Raw genomic sequence first — 26,818 nt, 5'->3', positions numbered from 1 at the left:
ATTTCATCTGTGGACACCTGTGATACCCTGTGTGTGTGTGTGTAGGGGGGGGGGCGTTGTAATAATTCTACCATCTAAGTGCTCTATCTTCTTGTTGAGGATTTGAAAAGCTGAATTCAATGTTTTGAGTGTATATATTTGTTGCACTACACTGTTTTAAGATGTCATCTGTATCCAGCCCAGTTATGCTGTAATGAAAAGCTTATGCAATCTGAATGAAAACAGAGGGAAACAGTAAATCTTATGTCTTAAAACAGTTACAGTTACATGTTGTCTTTTTAACCTCTACATAAATAAGTGGGACAAAAAGAGCAGAAACCTAAAAAAAACAATAAAAAGAATAAAATGTGATGTGTTAATTACGGAGATTTTCCGTTTCTACGACGATAACGCACGATTGTTTAATGTCATGATGTCACTGATGTGATTTCAGACGGTTTATCATTTTTTTGGGAAAGTCGATGAAGACAGAAATATCTCAATGTTTCTTTTAAATTTCCAAAAAGGATGTGGGTTTTCACCCTGATCGGTTGATTTATTAATCATAATCATTATAAAAAAGACCAAACTTGGTTGAGAGATAAGACGTGGACCAGGGGAAGAACCTACAAATTCAGGTGTGGTTTCAGAATAATAAAAACAAAAAAAAAACTTTAATATTGCTGTATTTATTTTGTTAAGTGTCTATGTGTGGTTTCTTTCATTTAATATATGACCATTATGACAATATATTCCCAAATCTATTTGGTATAGGACTACAACTAACGATCATTTTCATAATCAATTTATCTGTCGATTATTTTCTTGATTAGTCGAATAATCGCTTGTTCCATAAAATCAGTGCTTCTAAAACCTGAAAATGATGATGTTCTCAAAAATATTGACATATAAGAAGCTGAAAAATCTGAAAAATTTACTTAAAAACACTGAAACTGATGAATCGAGTAATTGTATCAGCCCTAATTTAGTAGTATACCATAGTTCTTCTATTTTGTTGATTAAAGTTTGTTTTTGCAGTGTAGAAATGTTCCTTTTTTGAATCACAGAGCACTGCAATAATCTGTGAAACACTAAGTTAAGTCAACATGCCAAATACTCAAAGATCCACAAGTGCAGTGCAAAGGAAAACACACACCTGCATCACAACAATCCGCCATTTAAATTCAAAGGTTTTCAAGTTGGATTCTATTCTTTTTTTTTTTAATGTTCCAGCTATCTATTTATATCTAAATATATATAAAAAAAACTGTTCCCATCATGCCATGCTCCAGTCCAAAGCATGCACCATCTTCTAGGTCTGTCATTCAGGAAGTGCTGGGTTGAGGTGAAAGGCAAAAAAGGGCCAAAGAGTCATCAAACGTAAGAAAAGGGACATGCAGCAGAAGAAACTCCTACTTGGATCCGAGCGTGGGATCTGATTGGGGCTCTCTCATGTCCATCTGCCTCGCCGGCATCTCATTGGCTCCGGGGAATCCGACTGGCTTCCTAAGAATTGGTGAGGATTCGAAGGTTGTCCGATTAGCGTTTTTCACGAGACAGACAGTGGCAGCAAGTAGAGAAGACGAGAAACACCTGGTGGGTCTGGCTGTGTGTGTGTGTGTCTGTGTGTGTGTGTCGTGTTCAAGGGTCTACTATTAGGTGCTAAACTCAGACAAGGGATGTGTGTGTGTGTGACAGTGTCCATGCGCACACACACACACACACACACACACACACATATACACACACACAAAGTGCAGCAGCAGACGAGGACTCGGGCGTCGTCGTCCTGCTCATCTGAGGACTCGACAAAGTTTCTTGAGTGAACCAAAACAATCATGCTTCACACACACAGACAGACAACACACTGATAATGGACACACTGTGAGCAAACAAGCTGTGTGTGTTTAGGTGGAGCTCTGAATTGAAAGATATGGATGTTGCTTAGATGTATAAAGGCGAAAAAAAAAACCACTCTACTTTCAACATTATGTTCATTTACTTAGATCTCATCTATCACTTTAAAAAAACTCAGGTTCATTCCTACCAAGACCTGACTGTGCTCTTAAAAATCCAACCTCAAGCATCTTAAGTAACTGTGCGTCGTGAGCAGTGAGAAAACACTTAACTGCAAGGGCAAACAGAGGACGGGACAAAAAGATCAGGGCTTTGAAAGTGATATAGTTTGGAAAGGAGAGAAAGAACTCGGCCGCACTAACCAAGAAAATACAAGAGGTGACTAATGAAACGTCACACAGAGGAAGCAGCAGAGAAACAAACCCCCAGCTCGACTGCAAATCTGAACGGAAACAACAGTGTTTAAAAGGTACAGTACTTAGGCTTACTGAAGAGTAAAACGAGAGAGACGACTGGGTCTACACACACGGAATATTCGCTTCTCCAGCACAAGCAACAACTGCCTACGCTGAAAAAGAAAGAGTCGGACAATAAACTCATTCAAACGTATTATTGTCAGTAGGGAGTTTCAGAGATGGAGTCATTTCTTATGAAATGCGAGCGCCTGTCTGTGCTCATCTGAATTTGGAGAGGAGCTCAACACAGATGGCGCCTTGTCCACTAAACGGTTCTAGCACCAGTACCAGGTACTATCCCGCGAGTAGAGTCGAGCCAAGCCGAGCCAAATCACACTAGAACTGGGTAGTGGGAAAGCGCCAAGAGAGAAGTGAACAGAAAAGTGGGTGTGATTGTGTCTATTGCAGCTTTAACTTTGTGATAATTTAATAAACATGATGTTATTGTCTTCTTTATATGCTTTTTGAGAGTCGCTGTTGTCGCTGTTGCCACTAAATATCAAGATAGAATCAGTCATTTCTGTATGTTTTTGTAATTAATAGATTCATTTTGCACCATAAATACCTTAATATTGTGAAGTACAGTGTTTATGGTTCCAGATCAAAACAAACACAACAAATATAGTCGGGCTGGGAATCGACGGAGACACCACGATATGATATTTAAGTTACAATTACGATATTGTCACAATATTGCAAAATACCGAGTATTTGCGTAATCATATATTGAAAGTGAAATGTTGATTGATTTCTGTTTATGCTAATCCACAAAAAGGTTCATGTTTATTTGTAGCATCAGTTAAAAAATGACATGCTAAACAATATCGATACGATACAATATCACCACGACAATATCATTATTGTGATATGACGCTGACGAATGACCTGGGTTATGGCTCTTATAAATAAAATGTATACACTACTAATTTTCAGCAACAAACATTGAAAGAATGTGGAGCTGAGTATGTGTTCTGTTAAAATGGGAGAAGATATGGACCTCAGGAGAAACTGAAAACCTCTTTATGCCCTATAAGCATGACATAAATGTGTAAATAATAGCGCAAACTTGATATCTAGGACACAAGGATGGAGTATTTTTACAAATCAAATTAGAATTAAATCCTATTTTTAGCAGACGCTTTGCAAAGGACAGTGTTTGTTTGTGCTGCAGAGGCAAGTGTAGCTGCAACCATAAGGTCTCAATGACACCGGCTGACACAGGTGGTCTGTCCTCAGTTGGCAGCAGTGTGGGGGTCTGTGAGCTGGAGCAGCAAGGACACACACTCTCAGAACAACAAAGCAACAGCGAGACGGGAAAGGGACGGAGGCGCTGGGACACACGGGTCACCCTGGACCATTGATCACACTCAGTGTCCTGCGAGTCTGGACGTTAAAGCACTGACGCAGGACAACATTTCCCCAGACCTGTTCGACAAGTCGCTTTAATTGTGTGTGGATCAATTGTGCTGCAGAGAGTGAGACAATGAAACGGAGAAAGACAGAGGGCTACTGCATATTGATCCCCTCTCTAATGACCACACCTGCCTCACAATCCCTGTCCTCACACAATAGATATCCAGCCACTCTGCGTGTGTTTCTGGTAAACTGATTAAGGAAGCTACTAATGATTATTTTCATAATTAATGAATTTTTGGTGCATTAAAAGTCAGGAAAAAGTAGATCTATGTTTCCCAAATCTCGGATTAATGATGTTCTAAAATGTCTTGATACAAAACCAGAAAAATATTCACTTCAGAAGACTTGGTTAAGTTATTACAAAAGCATGCAAACTGATTAATGGAAGAAATCGAATACTGATGCTCAGATTATGTTCGAGGTGGTCGACCATACTGACAATAAATAACAACACGCCAAACCACACCTAGGTTCATACATGTCTTCACTTAGTCGTGTGGACATTACACAGAAAAAAATTACAGATTAATGGATTGAACGGAGGAAACACTCAGTCATGGCTGTGAGTGGGATGCACAGGTGAAGGGCAAAGAAAAAAGTGAAATGAACACAGAGGAGACCAAAAGTCATGGTTTCATTCTCATCAGCGTAATTTAAAAAAAAATAAAATAGATCAGGTGTAGACAACAAACAATATTTTTAGAATGATAATACATATTTATCACATTAAATAAACGTTCAACGTTAATTTATATGAGCTGGTAACTATTTTATTTGGAAATAATGTGTTAATTTCCTTCTCTGTCATAATTATATTGTGTATATAAGTACGAATTATGTGATGACATGTAGTAGAAAGATGTCAGCAAGCCGTGTTGATTAATTCATTCATATTTGAAGGAGAAGGGGGAGGAGTCTAAATACGTTTTAAACTTCTGAATGATTTGATTTGTACGTCTGCTCGAGAATTGAACATTTGTTCTACTTTATGTTGGGAATAAACAAATTAAACCAAACTAAACTATCATCATGAACAGAACAGAACACTTTTGTCCACAGATTTAGAAGTAAGAATCTTCACGTCCAAAAAGCTGGAAACATGTTTGCTAACAATCACAATTTACTGGTGTGCTACCTATAACGAAAATAATTTCTAATCATTCAACAACTAAACGACTAAATTAATAAATTTCACCATTTTATGGACTAAAAAAAACAGTATTAATTGAGAAAAGCATTCAGTATTTAGCTCTGCTGAGCAAATGTTAGCCTCCTAGCATGCTACACGATGGTGAAAGCGCTTAGCATGTTAGCATGCCGGTGTTAGCGTTCAACTCAAAGGGCCACAGGGTGACACAACAAGCTAAATCACCTCAATGATCGACGAGACAAGAGTATTAATTAAAGCTGTTGTGAATTGAATATGTCTGCTGCCTCGCTGATTATCCTATTAATCATTTCACACTTAATGAAAAATAACCTGCATGTTTCATTAGCGGGGCTCGTGTGTCGTGCTACCTCCAACAACGAGGTCATGTTTTTTGTCTGCTTATGAACAGCATACGTGAAAAGCTAAAGGACGGATTTTGATGAAAATTTCTGTGGATGGACTGTAGGTTATGGCCCGGAGGAAGATAATGGATTTAACCTTGCAAGATAAGGGAGTTTTTGGTTATTTTTATTCATAACATATCAGTATTACTTTGGAACTTGCTGTAAGCTTCTTCATATAAACTAGTACTAGTATAAAACCTGAGTTTATGAAATCTTATTTAAATATAACATATCTCTTTTACTTAGTCTAAAATTTAGGCCTTTAATAATACATATATTTAGATTTGATACCTCTGTATTTCCATAAAATATGAATTAAGTCAAGTTTGTTGTTCACATAGACTTTCAGTTGAGTTGAGAGGGAAACCATGGCGATTGTTGTCACACATGAAGTGCTACTGTATTTAAGCCATGCAGTGTTTGGGTGGTGGACGGATTCACGGATGATTCACACTCACTTCCTGGCCCGGTTCTGGACGGACTGCTGCTGCTGCTGCTGCTGTTGCTGGACCTGCTGGACCTGCTGGGAGGGGGCAGGCCTCTTACGACTGGGCTCCATCACCGGGGTGGGCAGGCCGGGTCGCACTGCTGGGCTCCCTCCATACGGTGGGCCGGGGGGGCCCATGGGCGCTCCCTGGTGGGGCATCCTCGCTCCAGACGGCATGCCAGGACGCTGGGAAGAAACCGAGGAAAAGAGGAGCAGGGGTCACAAATATGTAGAAAACAGTCGTCGGCATCATGCGTATTTATAAGAAACGAGCGCTTCTAAAAATACAACAAAAGAAACATCAGATCAGTTGTGACTTTTATGTACTTCACACTGCTGGATTAAAGGCGGAGTCGTTTTTATTTTGTCTGTGTGACCAAACCATGGAGCAGAGCTGCGACTACGTTTGTCTTTGTCAGCTCCGAAACTCAATCACACATAATTCTGCTTTCAAGCTGAAATAGACACGTTTCACTACAACTTGTCATTACGATGTAAAACTGTAACAGCAAAGCACGTTCATACTTATCCCCTGTGAGTGTTGCTTTCACTGTGTTGATTACGGGGATGCAGTTTTCATTGATAAATGGCAACTTGATTGATGGCCCGAAGGAACAGTGTTGTTCATTTTCCACTGCTTTATCCTCAACATGACAGTTGAGGGTGGGCTGGAGCCCATTCCCAGTTGATAAAGGGCAAAAAGTGAAGGTACACTCTGGACAAGTCGTCCGTCTCAAGGACAACATACAGAAGAAGGAGAACCACTCACTCTCACATTCACACCTATGGTCAACTTCGAGTGTCCAATTAACCTAATCCCAAATCTGCATGTTTTGGAATCCCACAGAGAATCTTCACGCACACATAGAGAACATGCCAACTCCACACTGAAAGGCAACTGGGATCCAAAACCATTGACCTTCTCGCTGTGAGGAAACAATGCCAGCCACTGTACCACTGTGTGACCTGGTGCGAAAGTTGTCTGTTGCATCTATAAAACAAATTTCTGCGTATGACTGGTAACATTTACAAGTTTATCAGACACTCACTCGCCCATACCAAAAATTCCATAGAGAAAATCAGCATTTGTAGCTTGCAGGGACACATTAACTGCTTGTCGACTGCCAACTCATTTAGTATATTTGTGTCGCTGAGGTAAATCTGAACAAAGGATTTCAAACACTGAACACTTACTGATGAAGGCAGCAGTGGATCAACAACTCCTGTGTGCTGCGACGTTCAACGGCTGATTTTGTCTAAGGACTTTGGTGCAGGACAGAAAAAGACTGTATAGCATTGAGATAAAGCAGCTCACATATTCCTAACATAATAGATTGTGTGTGTGTGTGTGTGTGTGTGTGTCTCTGCTGGCAGCTGGTTCCCAGCACTAGCTGTCCCACAGCAAAGTCAATGTGTTAACCGCTCAACAACGACCACACTTAAAAAAAATATGAACTATCCCTTTAAGATCACCAGCAATCCCCACATAGTGCACATAGAGTCTCTTTTCTACCTGCAATAACCTTTTAGCAATCAAACAACAGCCGGTTTGGTAAACAGGAGTTTGCTTTGCGCAACTCAGTGACGTCAGTTTACGTGCATTCTGTTTTGTTTCACCTTCAACCGTCTGCGGAGTGAACATGTCAACATGAGGTCTGTCACAGACGGACGGTCACATCACATTAGAGAGCACATAAAATATGCAGCATGTGATTTATGAAGCCTTTCAGGCCCGATTGTGAGAGACAAGAGACGTTTCTGCCAAACCCAGATTCTTTTGACAACATCGACTGATACCAGAGCAGTGTTTAAAAATCCCCAAACTGCGATATAAACAAGAGCAGAGCGGTTGTGTTTCTGTCTCGTCGAGACACAAAAAAAGTTTAATGGCTGAGAAAAAAAAAAAAGAATTCTTCTCACTCACACACAAAACCTCCAAGACAATGCAAACAGTGTCAGAGGTCGCAGTCTCACGCTCTCGTCTCGACGTGTGAGAACAACTGGGCAACTCTCACCTGTGCCTGTCACTCCCGTGACAACAGCTGCCGCCCGCCTCATTTCATTTGTCTGAAAACCAGGAGCGCGTTCATGTGATAGAGACAGGAATCTTTTCCCTTCATTCAGAGAGGGAAAAAGAAGGACCTTCTACGACATCGGCGCAGAGTAACCACGCTTCTTAATTAAAATGCCATTACTACGAGTGGAGGAGGGAAGTGCTTCTACTTAGAGAATAAATACTCTGCTGTAACTAAAAACAATGCAGTTTTAAAGTGACACAACTGTTGGTGTTCTAATCTTATATAACACACTATTACATGGTATTTGTATCCCTGTTATTGTCTATTATTGGAAAACCTAAGGATATACTTATTATATTATTAGTATAACACATGTATTTCTTCCTTTACTGCACCTCCCCAGTCCTGATAGGACAGTAAATTGCTATTTAATGTTATTACATTACGTAGTAAAATAACAACTATTTGTGTCATTGTCATTGTATTTATTGACATAAAACAAATGCTCAGCCATAACCTGCTGAGTTTTCTTAAATAATGTTGCATTTAATAAAGTTATAACTTAAGTAACTTGGGGAATCCATGGGGGAAAGAGGGAGAATCTGATTAGCTTTTTACTCCCTACAGATTTGATTCAGCCCTCATTGTTGGCTCATTTAACGTGTTTAAAATGTAATGTCTTAATTAAAAAAAAAAAAAAAAAAAAAAGGTAGCTTGTGGATTTGAGTGTGTGATGAATGTATTTGGATGAACATCTGCAATTTAGAAGAGAAGAAATATGCTGTGCTAGAGTGCAAGGACAAGTGGATCCTAAAAAATATGAAAATCACTGGTGGTTTCAAACACTATAAATATTTTTGCAAAGAGCAGACATGGTGTCTTGTTGGACTATTTAAACCACAAAATATGGTCGGATTCCATTCTCCATAAACCACCTCTGCATTATTAAGAAGATGAATTATGAAAGGGTTTCATTTGTTTTTCATTCCAACATTTATAAAACGCTGTTGCTACGTCAGGTACATTCATACCAATGTCTTTTGTTATTAAAAAGAAAAAAAATATAAAAAGGAAATGCGTCAAACAGCCGGGTAAAGACAGACTGACTAAATGATGGAAATCGAGGGTTGTCTCTCTTCACACTTGCATCACTTAAACCCACCATTTTCGCTAATTTTGTCACCTCTAAATGATGATAACTGCACACACACACACACACACACACACACACTATGTGATGGTATTATTAGAATTTCAACAACAACAAAAAACCCAGAAAAAGAGCATGTTTATGACAATTTAAAGACACAGTGTGTGAATTTGAGCAGCATCTACTGGTGAAGTCGCATATTGCAGCAGAATATTCCTCACCCTCCTCAACCTCACCTTCTCTACTGGCTCTTTTCCACTATGCAGTTCTAGCACGACTCGGCCCGACTCTACTCGTTTATTTTGCTTTTCCATTAGCGACAGTACCTATGTTTTTTTTAGTACCTGCTCTGGCGAGATTCCAACCGAGATACTAAAATGTGATGTCAACAGACTGCTGGACACTGATTAAGTCAGAGAGTGTCGTCACTGGAAGAGTCACCAAACAAAGTAAATTGAAGCCGAGCCATAGGAAAAGTGTCACATGTCCATTGCAGGCTACTTTAAAAACATGGTGGTCCAAAGACGACCCAGCTTCTGATATATAAATAACACAGGCTCATTTCTGGGCTAATAAAAAACAAGGTGATTGTACATTTAATAAGAACACACCAGACTTTTAAGAAAGTGCAAAAAACCCCAGCGTAACAGAGAGAGATTCAGCAGCTCAGAGCACATTATGACAACATTGGACAGGCGGAGGTGGACGTATCATGTGGCCTTTGAAATGGTGAGCGAGCACAGATCCTGTGATAAGGAGAGCGAGCAGACGTCGCCGTCACTCTGGCTGGGTGTTAACTGGGAGGTGTGGGGGGCTGGGAGGGTCAAAGCAACTGAGACAGGTCTTCAAATGGGAGAGGATTTTAAAACAACATATGGTCCGGACCTCCTGCTCGACTGTTGCCACCGTCTGGCGTCTTAACAGACCCCGTCTTTTTCCTCTAAGCCGGACAACAACATCCAAACAGGCCTCAGACGAGACTTCCAGACAGACACTGTTAGATACTGTTACTTAAAAGAGATACTCAAAGTCATAACTGGATAATGTGTGAGATAAATTCCCCCCACCTAAATCCACACACACACAATGAGTGTTGCTATAATCTGACCTGCTGAACTGACTCCAGCTCTCAGGCCGGAGCTCTGCCAGCCAGCCAGGAACCGAATCTGCCATGTGGATGGATATCTGAGAAGAGTGTTGGCATCTGTGGGGAAGGCTGGAGGGATTTGGAGAGGCCAAACTTAACCCACACTGTACTAAACACGTGAATCTTACAGCGGGGCGGTCACATGAACGCTAGCCCTCCGAGACTTTAGACTGGCACCATGAAATCTATCAAACCTGAGGATGAGGTTCCATGACTCACTCTTCCAGAGCTCCTTTTCACTATCGATGTATTGATCAGTAGATCGAGTGACATAAACACTGCCAAAGTGTCAAATGTTATCTTCAAGGGGCATGGTGAGATCTCCCTAAATATTCTTGAAACATTCCAGGAAAATGCAGCCAGGAATGCTGAGAATTTCCAACTATTGTTTCCCTGTTTTTTATTCATTTGTTTGTGTTGTTCATTCAAATACTCGTTTTCCCCATTACTCTAATTGTTTTTGGTCACATCAGATGATGTTCCATTCATTTTCAATGGGAAAAAAATTGGCAAGACCTCAAATATTTAAAAAAAGGATAATGGTTGTAGAAGATTTACTGATCAATCTCAACATTTCTGGTCAAAAACTCCTCTCTTAAAGTTCAGATCAGGGGCAGATGAGGGTTCCATTCATTTTCAATGGCCAAAAAATGGCAAAATGAAGTTATATATTTCACATAGTAAAACTAGCAGGGGAGAACATTAATGGTTGTAGGAGATTCCTGATCAATCTGAACATTTTTGGTGAGTGAAATGAGGGCTCCATTCATTTTCAATGGGAAAAAAATGGCATCAAGTATAAATAGGACACATGAATGGCTATAGTAAGGTCGGAGGAGATATTAACGCAGTTGGGAATACTGAGTACGTCAAACTATTGTTTCTTAATGGGCCCTTTTTTAATCCTTATTTGGACATTGATATTTGGAACGCCAAGTCAGCAATTGGTTTCCTGTTTCCACAATCTTTTTGGTCATTAACTCCTCTCGTAGCTCAGATCAGAGGGAGACAATGGTTCCATTCATTTTCAATGGGAACAAATGGCAGAACAAAGTTGAATAAAGTAGCGGGAATGATGAACGGGTGGTAAGAATGTCCAGGAGGAGCTGGACATTTTTTTGTATTTGAATGGTTGAAAAATGTAGAGGGAGATCAAAAAATGGTGGAAACCCAGAAAACAATAGTGCTGACTCAGCATTTCCAACTCATAAGATGTTAAGAAAAAAAACAATCTCTATTTTTCCCTATTGTGCTGCTAAATGCTTTTCTGACCAATCAATCACAACATAACAAAAAGTACCCGCACCAGTGACTGTGTCGGTGTTTGCACTGATGCTTTTGTTTAGCGTTGTAAAGGACGTATTGATTGGTTGACTGCAACAATGATTCCTGTGAAAAGGGAGTTCATTGTGTGATATGTCGTGTTTCTCTCTTCTCTCTCTATCATGCTGTAAATGTTTCTGCCTTGACTATGTGCAGTACAGTCAGAGCCTTGAGATAATGTATGTTGTGATTTTGGGCGTTGCACAGATAAAGTTCCCCGTCATCGTCCTCTGATTCGGTTGGTTTTTCGTGGGTTTTTCCACTTTGTGTGGGACCTTTTTTTTCTGATGCACTTCTTGACCAATTTAACGTATCGCAGACGACACGTTTGCACTTTGCATTACCGTAATTTTTATGGTTAAAATAAGCAAAGATGGACATTTTGAGGCTTAGGTGTTAAAGGGTTAAGTCAATCTATGGATTCACAATGAGCTGATTCATTGTGAATGTCCCTGAACCTGAATTTGATATTTTTTTTATATACTGAAACTGATATTGGAAATATTAATACTGTTAAGCTCTAGTTAAGTGGAGATTCTATATAAGGCTGTGACATAGGAACATATAGAAATGATACCGCTGTGATCATGCCATTAATCTACTCCTTCAATTAATTAAATGATTAAACAGGACGGATTTACCAGGTATTAACGTCAGTGTTTTCAACAGCCGTTTCTTTCCAGACCAGAAAATCTTCGTCTGGACTATTTTGTCTTTGTTACAACTTTCAATAGCGTCGATCCTGGCAAGGTCTGTGGATTATCCAAAGAAACCAAGAGAGTGTTTTGGCCGTTTTTCAATGCTGATCAACGCTGAAAGCACACCACAGATGAAACATCCATCGCACTGAATCGGCGGCGGAGAACTGAGACACTTCAGAATCGAAGCATATACAAGCAAAATCTGCATTGCGACTTAAATGATCACACATGAGAGAGAGATTCTAAGTAGATGGCGGTGAAATAAAGCTTTGAATCTACAGTTTGTGTTTCTTTGTATGATTGAATATGGAGTGCTGACGCTGACTTCACCAAGGAAAACTGATTTTTTTTTAATCTACAGTGTAGTGTAGATGATGCAAGGTGAGTAAAATATTGTAAAAAAAATAGCTCATCTTGTTTAAAAACCTTTTTTAAGGTTTTTAAGATAGGTACAGATTCTACACCTATCTTAAAAACCTTAAAAACGTTTGAAAACTGCTCGCCTCTCCTGCACCAAAGCCAGTAGAGAAAATCGACAATTTTACATCACAGCACACGGGAGCTGTTGATCCACCGCTGCCTCCATCAGTAAGTTCAAAACAGTTATTTTGTGACTTTGGTGATTGAAATCCTTCCTTCAGAACTTCCATCCTCCAGAAACTTACCAAACGAGGCAGCAGTTGATCAGCGGCTCCTGTGTCCCTGTGAGCTAAAATCACTGATTTTCTCTATGGGGTTTGGTGTCATACAACCATACTTTAAAAAACAACAACATTCCGAATCCCTTTAATCCATACCTTTCTTAAATGATGAGCTGGATTGGTCTGATTGGGGTAAAACAGCAGCTACAACATATACAATCCATGGTAATTTCCCCTTTTATATGTCCTTTCAATTTATTTTATGTTATCCTATTTTTATTTTATTTTATCTCTTTTCAATGGTCATTGTTCACCTCCTTGTTTGGGGGGGGTGGTTAGCTCTGTTTGATAAGTGTACCGTTTTTATGTTATATGTCCTGATAACCCAATAAAGATATACAAAACACACACAAAAACCCAACTATCCCTTTAAGCAAGTCATCCAAAGCAATCCAGATGTGGGCGTAAAGGTGATGTTTACGCTCAAAGGTCCCATCACCCGCGTACACAAACACACTCTCCCAGTATTCCAGATGATAGAACTACAGTGTCTTGTAATATGATTTGGCTTATCAGGGTTTCCCATGCGGGGCAGTGGAAGGCTTTTCTCATTACCTCGGCCCTCGTTGACCTCCAAACACACACACACACACACACACACACACACACACACGCTTAGAGAAGCAGCACAGCAAGATGAGGTCAACGCCAGAGAAAGAGGAAGAGACCTCAGTCCAGAGCATCAGTCCTAGAAACCAGACCTCAGCCAAACAACTCTCCCCCGCGCACAGCACACACACACACACACACACACACCAGGCCGCTTTCAGCCTGGAACACGATGACCTTTGGTAACCACAACAATGTGTGCATGTACGGCATGTGCATGTATTTCTGTCTGTGCAAACGCACCGACATGTGTGTAAGAGTGCGTGTGTGTGTGCGTGCGTGTCTGTCTGACGGCCACGAGGAGGGGGGGGCGGGGGAAAGGAAACGTCATCCCTTGCCACAAGCCTACAAAGTGCGCCAAATCATCGCCATGTCCCACACTATAAATATTTCTCCATTCTGCAGTATACACACAGCGAGGAACCTGCCACAACTATTAAAACAAGACTTTTCCATCTTAACATATGAAGGGGTGGGGGGAGAGTAAGCAGAGGGAAATATTTGGCTTGAAGCAGCCAGAGCCTCATCAAGGTTAATTGGTCTGTTGAGAGGACACACTCAATTCGACTCATCAATCACCGGCTCCATTGTATCCTTACGTCTCTCGCTCTCTCTCTCTCTCTCTGTGCACAGCGGAGCCGCCGTAATGACCGCTCCTGTCACAGAAACAATAGCTCATCTTGTTTCAGTGTGTAAATCTACCTGGTGCCACTACGCCCCGCCATCAGCGCTGATTAAAACAGAGTTATGTCTGGAGCCAGAGGCTCGGCCAAGCCAAGTTCTGGGATTTTCAGGCATGTTTGGGGATTTGACAAGCGAATGCCATGAAGTGTGTTGGACCCTCTCGACGCTCTTGAGGGATTCTGAAGTGATGCCAGCTTTTTTTTTTTTTTTTTTTTCAGAAACCATTGCAGAGGTGAAACTCAGTTCAGCAGAAAAGTGGAAACCACAGAATGAAGCTGACGTTCATGACAAAAGAGTTGGAGTCAAGGACACAAGTATGCGGACTTTCACACATTTTCTTTTTCTCCTGCAGGCTCCAGCACTTTATCTTTCAAATAATAATAATAATCAACATGGATAATAACTGCCTAACAGTGTCAGCCTCGAGTAGGTTTACATCGAGAGTGAAAGAAACGCGTGGGACGTTCCAAGTTTGGACATAAACCGATACATCAATGCTTTGGAACACAGGTGTCAGGAACTACAGATAATTATATGACTGTATAATGTATACTTTTGCAGTTTTATCTAACTTATTGAGCCGTTTTATCTTTTTGTTCCGAGGTGTTCAGACGACTAAAAAAATGACTCTGATACAGGTTTCATTTCCTCGTGTGAGTACAGATATTTTTCATTCATCTCAGTTTCATTACAGGTATAAAAAAGCCCCCAAATATATTCACATGAAACAACCTGGGGACAGGAAATGATTCTTCAACTGAACAAATACTGTAAAGCTTTTTTTTTTTGCCTTCTTAATATCGAGGATAAGGTCTCGGTGAAGATGGACAAAGGTGAAATTCACTTTAATGAAAAAGCAGAGGTGAAATAATACTGTAGTGTCGGGTTTAACGGGTGTAGAGGTTTGAATTTTTCCATTTTACTGTCTTCCACTGTACAGTTTTACCTTAAAGATGTTAAGAACAGATTGGACTCTGGCCTTGACCTTCATGAAAATACTAATAATATTCATCAATATTTTGATAATAAATTGACTTTTGAGGTGTTTTTTAATTAAAATCAAGATTAAAAAAAATGTTAATTTTACATTATTTTGACCTGAAGTGATAGTTTAAGTTATAAAATATACACCTTCTCCAATTTACACTGTCTTTTTCATGTTTTATGACATTAAAAATGATTCATTTAATGTTCTGCTTACAAAACAGAAAGACATCTGACGATGTCACCTTGAGCTTTGTGACATTTTATGGGACATTTTTTAACACCACACTAAACGAGTCTCTGAGCAAAATAACTACGCGTCATAGCCAAAATGAAACCGAGGGGGAGTCCACAGAGAAACAAGAGGGGGGGTTTTTTTACATAAAAAGGTTAGAAACGTAGGAACTTGACTCAATGTCAAAGTCAAATCTGCCAAATGTCTGGACGGCAAAGTGTCACATCCGTGTATATTAAAACTGGACCAAAACAAACCACACCACTGTGCTTTTGGTAACAGTTGTCTAACCTTTAACCATGAGCAACACTTGGCTTGACATTTCATACTCGCTGCACATGAATGGGCCGATTGTTCTGCACGATTTCCAGGACCAGACCGAAGCCTCGCCTCTACGTCTACGACACTACATTCGTCTCGTGACCTTACAGGTTCAAATCCTTCCCTCCGTCCCATCCTGGAAAGCCTCTCTGACTGTGTTGTTGTGAGTGGACTCGTCATCCAGCCCCCCAACCCACCCACCCTACCCCCTCCTGTCTGTGACTCCCAGGGAAGCATGCTCAGTGTGAGCGTCTCTGTAAGCCAAAGGGGGAGCTTGCCGCTTTCCCCCGGCTTCTATTTCTACATAATATCCATTTCTCTATGTGTGAATGTGTGTTAGAAAATCCTCCTCCTCCTCCTCCTCCTGCTCAGCTCCATCCATCCATGCTGCTCCACTTCTTGTCATCTCCTAACAGGCTGGGATCCAGGGGGCTGGAAATAACCTTCACATGGCAGAGCTTTACCCAGCTATCTCTCACACACAGACTGCCGCCACCACCACCACCACCACCACCGCTGCTGCTGCTGCGCCGACTCATGCACACACACACACACACACACACACACACAGGACACAGACGCACACACAGATGCATGCCAGAGCTCAGCTCCTTTCACGGGAATGACGGACAGCGCCACTCACCACTCCATGGACCAGGAACTCAAACAGTTTGCTCTTGGTGGCTTTCCTGGCTCCCCCCGCCGTTTCCTCCGTAGCCATTTGCTCAGTCCCCTCCGCTCACCCTGCTCAGTCTCCCCTCTCCTTCTTTTGTCTTTCCCTCTCCCTTCACCCAGCCTCCTGTTCCCCTCCCCTGCTCCACTTTCCTTCTCTTTGTGCTCTCCTTTTCAGCACTGCCTGTCCCTGACTCTCCTTTTCTCTCGCTCTCTCTCTCTCTCTCTCTTCCCTCCCTCTCCCTCTGTTTTGAATGTGCAGCAGCCCTGCCGAGTCTCTCACTGTGTGTGTGTCTCGCTCACTTTTTTAGTTGAGCTGCCTTCCAGGAGCCCAGCACGTCCCTTGGAGGTGGAGGTGGAGGCGGTGGGGGAGCGGTGCGGGGGTCTGGCAGGGGGGTTTCAGCCAGCCCACCCCGCTGCTCCCCCGCACAGCTGTTGCATTCCACTGGTAAGATAAGGGCATGAGGCGGGAGAGAGGCTGCTGTTTGGTCTAAACGGGGGCTGGGGAGGTTAGAATCAGTTAGCCATTCCTTTTCTGCAGCTTCCCCCTGGTGACCAACCAAGAGGCCAGGGTCAGCACACACACACACACACACACACACACACAAATGTGTTTTCATATCATTGTGAGGACATATAATGCATTCCCTAGCCCCTTAGCCCTAACTCTAACCTCAACCCAATTCTAATTTCAAGACGCCTTTAAAGTTGTGGCGTCCAGACAAAAATGGCCCCACAAAGACTATTTTTCGGACCTCACAAATCTATAAATACAGGCACACGCACACAGGTTTGCACACTTAATCTTGCCGTATTCCTAACCTTGTCCATAATAACTAGGTAATGACTCACCTGATTTCAACGTTTTTTCTTGTTCTAAACTTAACCAGTTCCCCAGAAATGAGGCTCTGCCTCATTGGGACCAGGTTTTGGTCTCCTTGAGGACTACTGGTCCTGTCAAGGTCAGTGTTTATGCCAGATAGGGTCCTGAAGAGGTGGCAAATACATGCACACACACACACACACAGCTCAGAGTTTGAACTCATTCTCAAAAAAGGACATTGGGCTCTTAAAGGGGCCACGCTGTATTTGTGGAGGTGGGTTTCCATCCGCCTGTTTTTATGTTACAATCTGAATAAGGGGAGACATCTACTAATTTTTAAAGCCATTTCTCTGTTAAATATGACAATTGCAGGATGATTTGTGGCATAAATTTAAGGTCTTAAAATGCGTGGAGAGGCTGGAGGGTTTTATTTTTAAGGCGATTGGAGGGTTGGGCTTCAGTCACACCTGTTATTACTAAGAAACCAAAATGTAGGAGACTTGATTTAATGAACGCTTTAAATCAAGCATTTCTAATGGAGAGAGACGAGATATTTTCATCTCGGTGTGACATGTGTGCACTTAAAGACGCCGCACGCGAACAGGCCGTTATCTCCTCCAAAGACCTGCAATTGAAATGAGGGGGGAGAGTGTGTTTGACCGCTCTTCACAATAGTTGAGCTAATGTGCTGTGAGGCCACTTGACAAAAGAAGAAGGCCACGTCAAGAGCACCTTCATTTCCTATGTGTGCGCGGCCGGGCCTTTGTCAGAGTGCATTCATAGGTTACCAGTGTTTCCTCCGCTCGCCTCATGAGCTTTACCTTTCACCCACAGGCTACGGCCAGGCTGTGGCTGTGGATGTGGCTGTGGATATGGCTGTGGCTGCAGTGTCACATCAGACAAACGGACTGCTCTGGCACAGCAAGGTGACTGTGATGCCCGACATATGGAGCTGTTGTCATTTGTTGGGAGACTGAAAGGTTATATAAAGTAAAAACACCAAGGAAAGAAGGATGTGACGTGAGGAATAAAGACTTAGTGAAGTGCGGGTGAATCACTGAAGGTGTACACGCATGCAAACCATAGCGAGTGAGGGCATTTTGCCTGGTCCTCGCATCTTTAAAGGGTTTTTTTCAGGGTTAAAACCTGGTTTTTAAGGTTAGAAAATTGGGTTTAGGTTAATGTAAGGGTAACGGTTAGGGTAAGGCCTTTAGTTGTGTGTGTGACCTTGTATTTCTTACCTCTTTATGACATTTTCTGGCATAAACACTGACCTTGTCAGGAGCAGCAGTCCTCATGGAGACCAAAACCTGGTCCAAATGAGGCCTAAGAACCTAAGTTTAGGGTCAGAGATAATGCTTTGTTTTAGGCTGTCAGTGCCGTGTCCTCGGAAGTACAGCTGCACAAACCTGTGTGTGTGTGTGTGACGTGACATGACGCGTCGTCTCACACTCCAATTACACACGAGCCCGAGCTTCGCCCGTCACCACACAGGTCGTTACTCTGACTAACAGCACGCCACGCTGAAGTTGATGACTCTTTCAGGATCCCTTCTTCTCTCTCTCTCTCTGTGTCTGTGTCTCTCTCTCCATCTCCCTCCCTCTCTCTCTCCCTCCCTCTTTCCTTCCAGATACGTCAGAACAGGGTAGTAAAATATTCATGAGGTTATTTGAATGACAAAGGAATTGAAGTGGGACAGATTCAAAAAGGAGGAGATTGGCCCTTTTTGACACATGATGATGAATTTACACTGTCGCCGTCTCTCCTTCCTCTGCCGTCCGGGTGTGAAAGACGGCAAAAAAGGTGTCAAACCAGGTTTCAAAGAGGGACAAAATTACAAATAACCCCCGACGGTTTCAACTGAACATGTGAAAACCTTCAGTTTGTCACCACATTGTGACAAACGTGCTCCTAAGGCAAAAACCTGCAGTTCATTTGTTGCTTTTGGACATATGGTTAGTGTGGGACATGTAGGCCAGAGGTTATGACCTTCCGGAGAATGTGTCAGGAGCATTTAAATGAACCCCCGTCTTCTTTATCCGCTGTACCGAGCGAAAAACAAGGGACATCGCCGGCAAAATGTACGTCCTTCACAGCTTTGATGATTAAAAATCAAACATATTGATGGACAAATGTTGTCCCTCCCCATGTGCTGCCATAGCAGCTTTCTGCATTGGTCTGCTTGTTGCTGACACCTGCTGCTGGGATGCGTGTACTGCTGCGGTCCTGGTGGGCTTTGAAGAGCACCAGGAACCCAAAATCCTTCACTCACTGCCGCCTGAAACCCATCCGTCTCCTCGCCGCAGTCAAAACTGCAGCATCGACATCGGACCACACGCACATTAACCTTCCATTACGCAACATATGACACGCGACTTCAGTGCATTCATCACACGGGCAGACAAAGTGGCCATGTCAATTTCCCACAAGGTCAAAAAGCTGAGCTTATCCACACAGATTCACAGACTCTGCCAATACCCCTCCACCCACCACCACCCCCCCTCCTCCACCTCCTCCTCCTCCTCCTCTGTTTCCCCAGCGACGACACGTGGGCATAACAAAGAAATCCAGCAGCCTGGACGATGCAGAGGGGAGCCTTGAGAGCAGGAGTACCCCCTGCTGGAGCCCCACCGTCTCCTCACCAAATGGTACTGTCCCAGTGTGTAGCAGACAGGGAGGGGTGGGGCAGAGGGGGGTTAACAGGGGGTGAAGGAGCAGCAGCAGTTTTATTAATGACCAAGAGAGGGAGCAAGCAGCCAGACAGGGAGGAACCACATAAAGACCACATCAGTTTTTTCTCCTAAACTATAGACTATTTAGATTTTTTTTTGGGGGGGGGGTTATTCTCTCCACTTTCTTATTTGGCCACAAGAGGGACACACAGAGCTCATGTTTCACAGTCCACTTACTGTCTGGCTGCACTATCACTTTACACTTCCTCGCTGTGCTTCCCAAACCAGGACGCCTTCCTTCTCAGATATCCAGAGGAGGGGGGAAAAGAAATATGAACAGTGATGAAAATCTATCGCAGTACCTCACAGGGTTGTCATGGTGACACGTTAAAGGATCAGCGCTGAGGTAGATTAATTAGGCTGTAAAAAAAAAAAAAAAAAATAGACTGATCGCAGACTTCCCTGAGCTTTTTATGACGTATAATGTCATCATTATGTCTCGGCGTTCCAGCGAAACTTAAGCTATAGATGTTCATGCGCAATATTTCAAACTGAATTTCATGAAAGTGTTTAAATAAATCTAAAAAAAACCACAAATTTAAGTCTATCAAAAAAGTACTTCTCTGTTGTTGGGAGTCATTTTACAGACTGATTAAATGATAAATTAATCTTGTATTCCATAACTCTTTATGACAGTTACATTTATCCATTTATAATGTACTGTGTAATATATAATGTACTCATACACTCATTTATATTCTCCACATGAATCCCAGCTGACACAGGGGGAAAGACAAACTGGACAAACTCTCATATTCACACCTACGGTCCGTTTAGAGTTAACCTAGCTAACCTAGTTAACCTAATCTGCATGTTTTTGGACTGTGGGAGGAAACAGGAGAAAAACACACACTCACACACACACACACACACACACACACAGGGAGAACATGCAAACTCCACACAGAAAGGTCAAACCGGGATTTGTCACCCGGTGACCGTCTTGGTGTTAAGCAACCATACTAGCCACTCAACCACCGTGTGTATGTATGATGATTATGGGCCAGGACACTCTTCAGCTCCATGAGTTTGATCCTGGTTAAACAAAGGTGTAATAAAAATGCACAATGTCTTATCTCCAGTGTTTTCTGTTTTTATTTTAATATAATGTACTGTAATAAACTAGCAGATATCACATGAGCGCCTGCTCCTTTTTTCCGTTCATTAACGGTGAGTAGTGTAGTTTTGTAAAGCGTGTTCATGCACATGAGCAAATAGATAGAGAAATAAATGCTTTTTTTGTGATTTTAATGCTATTTTTGTGAAAAAAACTAAACAAAACCTTTTTTTCCCCATTGCTTTCCTCACTTTGAGTCTCCTACGCAACAACAGGCTGAAGTGGAGTGAAAGAGAGGAAGAGAAATCCATACTCTTTGTCTACGTTTCGGCTCAGGAGTCAAAAAGAACAGGGAAAATTGATACAGGAGTTGGAAATTTCTCTGCCATAACGGATGTGTAACGTACAGTTTCCAGTGGCAACGTGTACATACCAGAAAAACCACGAACATGCCCTCATCAGCGTTATTGTCGCAGACAGATGAGGTGCACGGGGGGAGGTTTTTTTGGACTGTACTGAGGCCACGAGGAAAAGTCTGATCCCCTCCCACCGCTGGGGCCCCTCTCTTCCCTTTCTTCGGTTTATGAGCTGCACACAAAAACCCAGCTCAAGCTGCTCAGAGGCCATAGCTTGAGGAAAAGCTACTCAATGGGCATCAAAGAGACTGTACAAAAGCACACAGAGCCCGCTACCTCCACCACGGGGGGATTAAAGAGGGGAGACGTACATTCAGGAGGTTTTTTTTTGAGCAGCAATAAAGAGAAACATGGAAAGAAAGAGTGAAAAGTCTCCCATGACGGTTGAAAATAATGAGGCATCTGCCGATATTCTGCGCTCAAAGTGATTCGGTGCAACGCGTCGTGAAGGAAACCTGCCCCTGTGGATTTGGGTTTTTTTTTTTCAAATTCCAAAATGTAAGTTAAGCGCCAAAACCCGGGAAGCGGCAGATAAGGAGTTCAGGGGTCGAGCTTGTTTGGGACAAAGAGTCTTTATGGTTCAGCTCCTTCGGCTGCTCCCGAAAAACAGGGAGTCATTGTGCGAGCAGATGGAAAGACGGAGCAAACACTAATGAGCAGAGTTTACCCACAAGCAGCGAGCTCCACGCCGGATCACGCCTGGAGCATCACCTGCTCCGGGGCATTTCCTGTTTGCTGTAGCCATGACAACGGTATAATCTGCCCAGTGTGCTGAGCTGAAAGCCAATGGGACGACGACAACGACGCCGACGCAGGCTGCAGTGACTTTGAAAGTGGAGCAGCAGCTGGTGGAGCAAATGAATGAGTCAAACTAAGAGAAAAGAAACGCTTATTTTTCAGGCAGTTTGCAGTGACTCAGCAACACTGGCCACGAATAAACCCAACCACCATGAAAAATTGAACGCGACGAAAGAGAGAGGCGACAGAACGAGGGCAGGGTTGAGCTGGGGTGAATTAAATGCGTCCATTTTCATGTCAAAAAACTTGAAGTATTATCTCAGGGTCAAAAAACACAAACCAATCCAAGAAGCAATTACATAAATAAATTGCACACTGTATAAGGTTCACGCCTATCATCACAGATTTAGATCCTCTAAATCAGGGGGGAGTCAAACTCAAATGACCCGAGGGCCAAAGAGGGTCCAGTCTGGTCAAGCGAGGGCAGAAAAACCAAGTGTTCAGTAGATGATTTGCGATACGAGCTTCATATTATAACACAATATTCAATCTGAATATCACAACAAAACATGATCATCATGATGTTTCTCTGCATTTCAAAGTAAAAGTGCTTGTTTGTATATGGAGCAGTTGTATAGTTCACGATAAAAACAAAATAAATCTAAAATTAAAACACCAAACAAGCTTATATATATGTATTTAATAGTGTAGTGTGATCATTACAACTGAATTTCTTATTATTATTATTATTATCATTACAAAAATTCAGTAGTCTATAGTCTACACAACCAAAATACAATAATCTATTTATTATTTACACGTTTCTAATATTGTGACTGTATTTACGAAATCCAGCAAGCCAGATATTATATAACATATATGTAAATACATATATATATATATATATATATATATATATATATATGTAAACTACTATCTACTACTAACGACTAGTATTTTTAGAGGTAAAAAGATTAAGAGAGGTTATAATTAAGAAGTTATATTGTCTTACGACCAATATACACCTAATATTATACTTGTAAGTAATGAGCTCTTTGAAAACATAACTTAAATGTGGATTGTACTGAAAAACACGCTGTTGAACGGCGTTTAAAAGAAAACAAACTGCAAACGAGGGGATGGTGAAAACAGTTCCAAGTACATCTTTTTGAATAATTCAAAGCGTTTAGTTGCAACATTTAATTGTGCAAACGTGTGCACCAGCCTCTCTCCGCTCATCAGAGTGTGGTGCAGTATTGAGATTTAACATCTAAAATGGGTCAACCTGCTGCTTACTGAGCTGTTGCTGCTGCTGCTGCTGCTGCTGCTGCAGCACCAACAGGACACAGACAGACACTTTGTCTCCACGTCAAGTCCAACACTCTAATTACTCAACTAACACCACATTAAAAACGCGGGAGTAATATGCAACTGGGGAAAAGTGAACACACACGGTGGTTTTATAGGTGGGACAGCAGCGATTAAATAGCCTGATATAATCCTGAGAAGGGCACAGAGAGAGGGAGAGAGCGCCGTGTGTAATTAGGTTACAAAGAGCTTTGCTGAAAACCATAAAAATCTATAATCTCATTGTTGGACCGGCCACAGTGGAAGGTCAGAGAGCTGTGTGGACAATGTGTTAGCTTCAAATTCGTCCGATCTGTGGTAAATACGCCGTATGTGCCGAGAGGAGAACAAATGTGATTACAATGTGAACAGATGAAGTTAAAGTGATATATATGTATAATAGATACAGAAGTGTGACACATTTTTTGTCCATGTGTCCCCAGTCTGAGACATGTAGACTAAACAAAAAGCTCGCCTCATAAAATCAATGCCTACTTAAGTCCATGGCATCTTAATAATGGTGTTTATCAATTTCTTTTGTTGTTAGACGGCCATTTCTGGAGTTTGTAAAAAACGCTCATTCTCCTGCACCAAAGTCCATTGAGAAAATCTGCATTTTTAGCTCGCAGGGACATGGGAGCTGCTGCTCCACTGATGCCTCATTTGCTAAGTTTGAATCACTGAGTTACCTCTAAACTACATATTCAAAACACTGATGTCGCAAAATAAGACATTCGAAAATGATGATAGAGGCAAAAGTGGATCAACGACTCCTGCGCGCTGTGGCGTAAAATCGCTGATTTTCTCTATGGAATTTGGTGAGGAGCGTGGAAGGAGCAAAGTGGAAACCATATTCTTTAGATGTTGTAGCTGGTATAGAATGATTAGGCTTTTCTGGCGTAGGTCAAATCTGTTTCCACTCATGTCTGGAGCGGCACAGTCAGCGTCCATTATGTTTCAGCAATGGCTGAAAGAATGGTCGTCAATAACAGAACCGAGGAGCTCCAAGGTCTTCAGAGCGTTTGCTTTGTCTGAAAAAATTTCCACGTCAATATCAAACGGGGCCAATCTTCACATTTCAGAGGCTGAACCCAGCGACCTACTGTATGTAGAATCGCTCTCTTGATAGTAATCGATTAGAACAACAGCAAATGATTTGGGGGTTTTGTTTTTTTTTCAAAGACGTTCTTTCCACTCCCGAGAACTGCCGCAGCATGTCAGCTCTAATATTTAGTGAAATCAATAGTTCCCATAACTTATCCTGTAATCTCATTTGTTTCCAGGGTAACAAGCAGAGCCCGCACATTCCTCTCGGGCAAAAAAAGGAAGTGTCCCCATTGTCCTTTTATCCCTGCAAAAAAAAAACTGCACAACACAACACTAAGCCATGGGAACATTTAATTGGGTGACCTGCTATTGAGGAAACAAAGCAAAAGGAGTAAAGCTCACCGTTCACAGAAAAGAACATTTGAGGCTTTTCACAATGATCAGAGTACACTACTTAATACTAAAATGATATAAGAGTTTGAAACATTTGATTTTGAGGTGTTTTTTCCTTTTCTAAAGCATTATTATTTGCATTAAAAGATCATTTTGAAAGACAGACCTCATGAAATAACAAAAACACAGGACACTGAGTTGTGATTGTTCATAATTTCGAGTTACTGACTTTCTTATTTCCTTATTACACAATAAGTGAATTGAGGTAGAAAGGATTTCTTAATTGTAAAGATATATGTATAGACTCTCTGTGTGTTATAATTTTACAGTTACTGTGCCTGTTTGAGGACGTGGAAGTGGCTCTTTTAGTGACATACATTACAGTACTGTATCTGTCACATTTCTACTTTCCCGTGCAAAGTTTGCAACCCGTGAAACAAACGATAACGTGATTAACAGACTGACTGACGTTCCTTGCGTTTAGACGATATTTGTAATAGTGAGATTAAAAAAACCCTGCAGCTGTGTGTGTGTGTGTGTAAGAGGAGATAATCCTGTGCGTCTCTCCTTATAAAAAAAAAAAGCCAGGTCGAGCCTTGAGAAGACTGTAAAAGGAGCTGATCCTGTGATCCTCAATCAGACCTGAGGAGCTGTGACAGCACCTTGCATACTAATGGGACTGCTCTACTTTTGTGCCAGCAGCTGGGTCAGGGAAGACTGGAATCTGAAATGTTAACTATTTCTGTCCTGTTTCCTCCTGGAGACAGAATAACTCCACAGTTCAGAGGAGCTTGGATTCTGCCTATACGGCCTGATAACATAGAACAAACCTGAACAGAGAGGAAAAAGCAAAAAGAAGGCAGCATGATCTTCCACAGTTGCATGGAAATGTGATATCTGGACATTATCTTTGTACAAACACATTAAAACGGCTCGAAAAACATTGTGACAAACCAACACAGCAGCCATAAATGATACGGGACATGACAGAATGCACACAAAGGCCTGTCTCAGATTGAAATGGAGTAAAAAAAAAAAAAAAAGATGGTGCTATCTGAACAGCAGGGAGCAGATGAGTCACAGACTCACCAGAACTCAACACTTCTGTCTGTTAAACCCAGTCATACACAGACAAACACACAAAAGTCGACCAGTAGCTGCTCAACATAGCACTAAAGCTGCAGTAGGCAGGATTGCTGGAAAACTAATTGACTGTCAAATAATTATGGCAATAAAGCCCCAAAAATCCAAGAAATCTCAGTAAAACTGTAACAACTGGGACGGTAAATCTGGGTAAATCGACCGGCAGCTGCCCTTGTGGCACTCTAGGCCTGGCCTCACTCATCGTTCATACCCATTGAAACAGTGAATGGGCCGGCACAGCAGTCAGGTTAGGTCTCTTGCCCAAGGACACAAGGAGCCGGGAATCAAACCAACAACCTTTGAGTTGAAAGACGACTCGCGCTACCACTGAGCTACCGTTAATGACCAGAGCAGGACACAAACACACACATTTACAAACGTTCTGATTGGTTTGCGGTGAATTCACCACAATACGAACTCGTCTGGTGTGCAATTGTTACACACTGGCCCTTTAACCAGAGAAGGAAACCGATGTCAAACAACAGTTTCAATATATAATAAATATCATTTTCCTCTGCATCAGCAAAAAGTAGGTTTGGATTCCACTGTGTGTGTGTGTGTGTGTGTGTGTCCCATTATCCCACTGCTGTGTGTACACACTGTCTGTCAGCACATTAACACGGTCCAACTTAAACTTTTCCTGCTGAGATCCAAAACACACAGGCTGGAACAGCGCCGTTTACATTAGAGTGCGTGTGTGTGTGTGTTTACACATGTCCTGATTCAGACTCAGGGCATCAGAGCGTTAAACTTCCTCTGTTGGATATTCTGCATCAATAGAAAGTTACTGAGAACAACAACATTAGAGCTAGAGGAGAGACTTGTGAAA

The 26,818-nt window shown here is 41.9% G+C and overlaps 1 protein-coding gene across 12 annotated transcripts in view; it reads right to left on the bottom strand.

The window, feature by feature from the left end:
* smarcd3b (SWI/SNF related, matrix associated, actin dependent regulator of chromatin, subfamily d, member 3b) overlaps positions 1–26,818 on the bottom strand; it is a 40,672-nt gene that overhangs the window by 11,903 nt on the left and 1,951 nt on the right. For 2 of the 12 annotated variants that reach the window (XM_058629903.1, XM_058629917.1), the window contains exons 1-3: positions 16,265–16,633; positions 5,720–5,934; positions 1,396–1,485 (exon numbers count right to left, since the gene is read on the bottom strand). In XM_058629903.1, the coding sequence (XP_058485886.1) occupies positions 1,396–1,485; positions 5,720–5,934; positions 16,265–16,342 (383 nt within the window). In that variant the 5' untranslated portion in view covers positions 16,343–16,633. Of the gene's footprint in view, positions 1–1,395; positions 1,486–5,719; positions 5,935–16,264; positions 16,636–26,818 lie in introns of those variants that run through there. The other 10 variants (XM_058629910.1, XM_058629933.1, XM_058629941.1 and 7 more) reach the window with 7 other exon arrangements.

This window comes from Solea solea, chromosome 1, assembly GCF_958295425.1.
Source record: "Solea solea chromosome 1, fSolSol10.1, whole genome shotgun sequence".
NCBI classification, from domain to species: Eukaryota; Metazoa; Chordata; class Actinopteri; order Pleuronectiformes; family Soleidae; genus Solea; species Solea solea.
The sequence above is the reverse complement of the archived record's forward strand: the minus strand, read 5'-3'. Positions and strand labels throughout refer to the sequence as shown.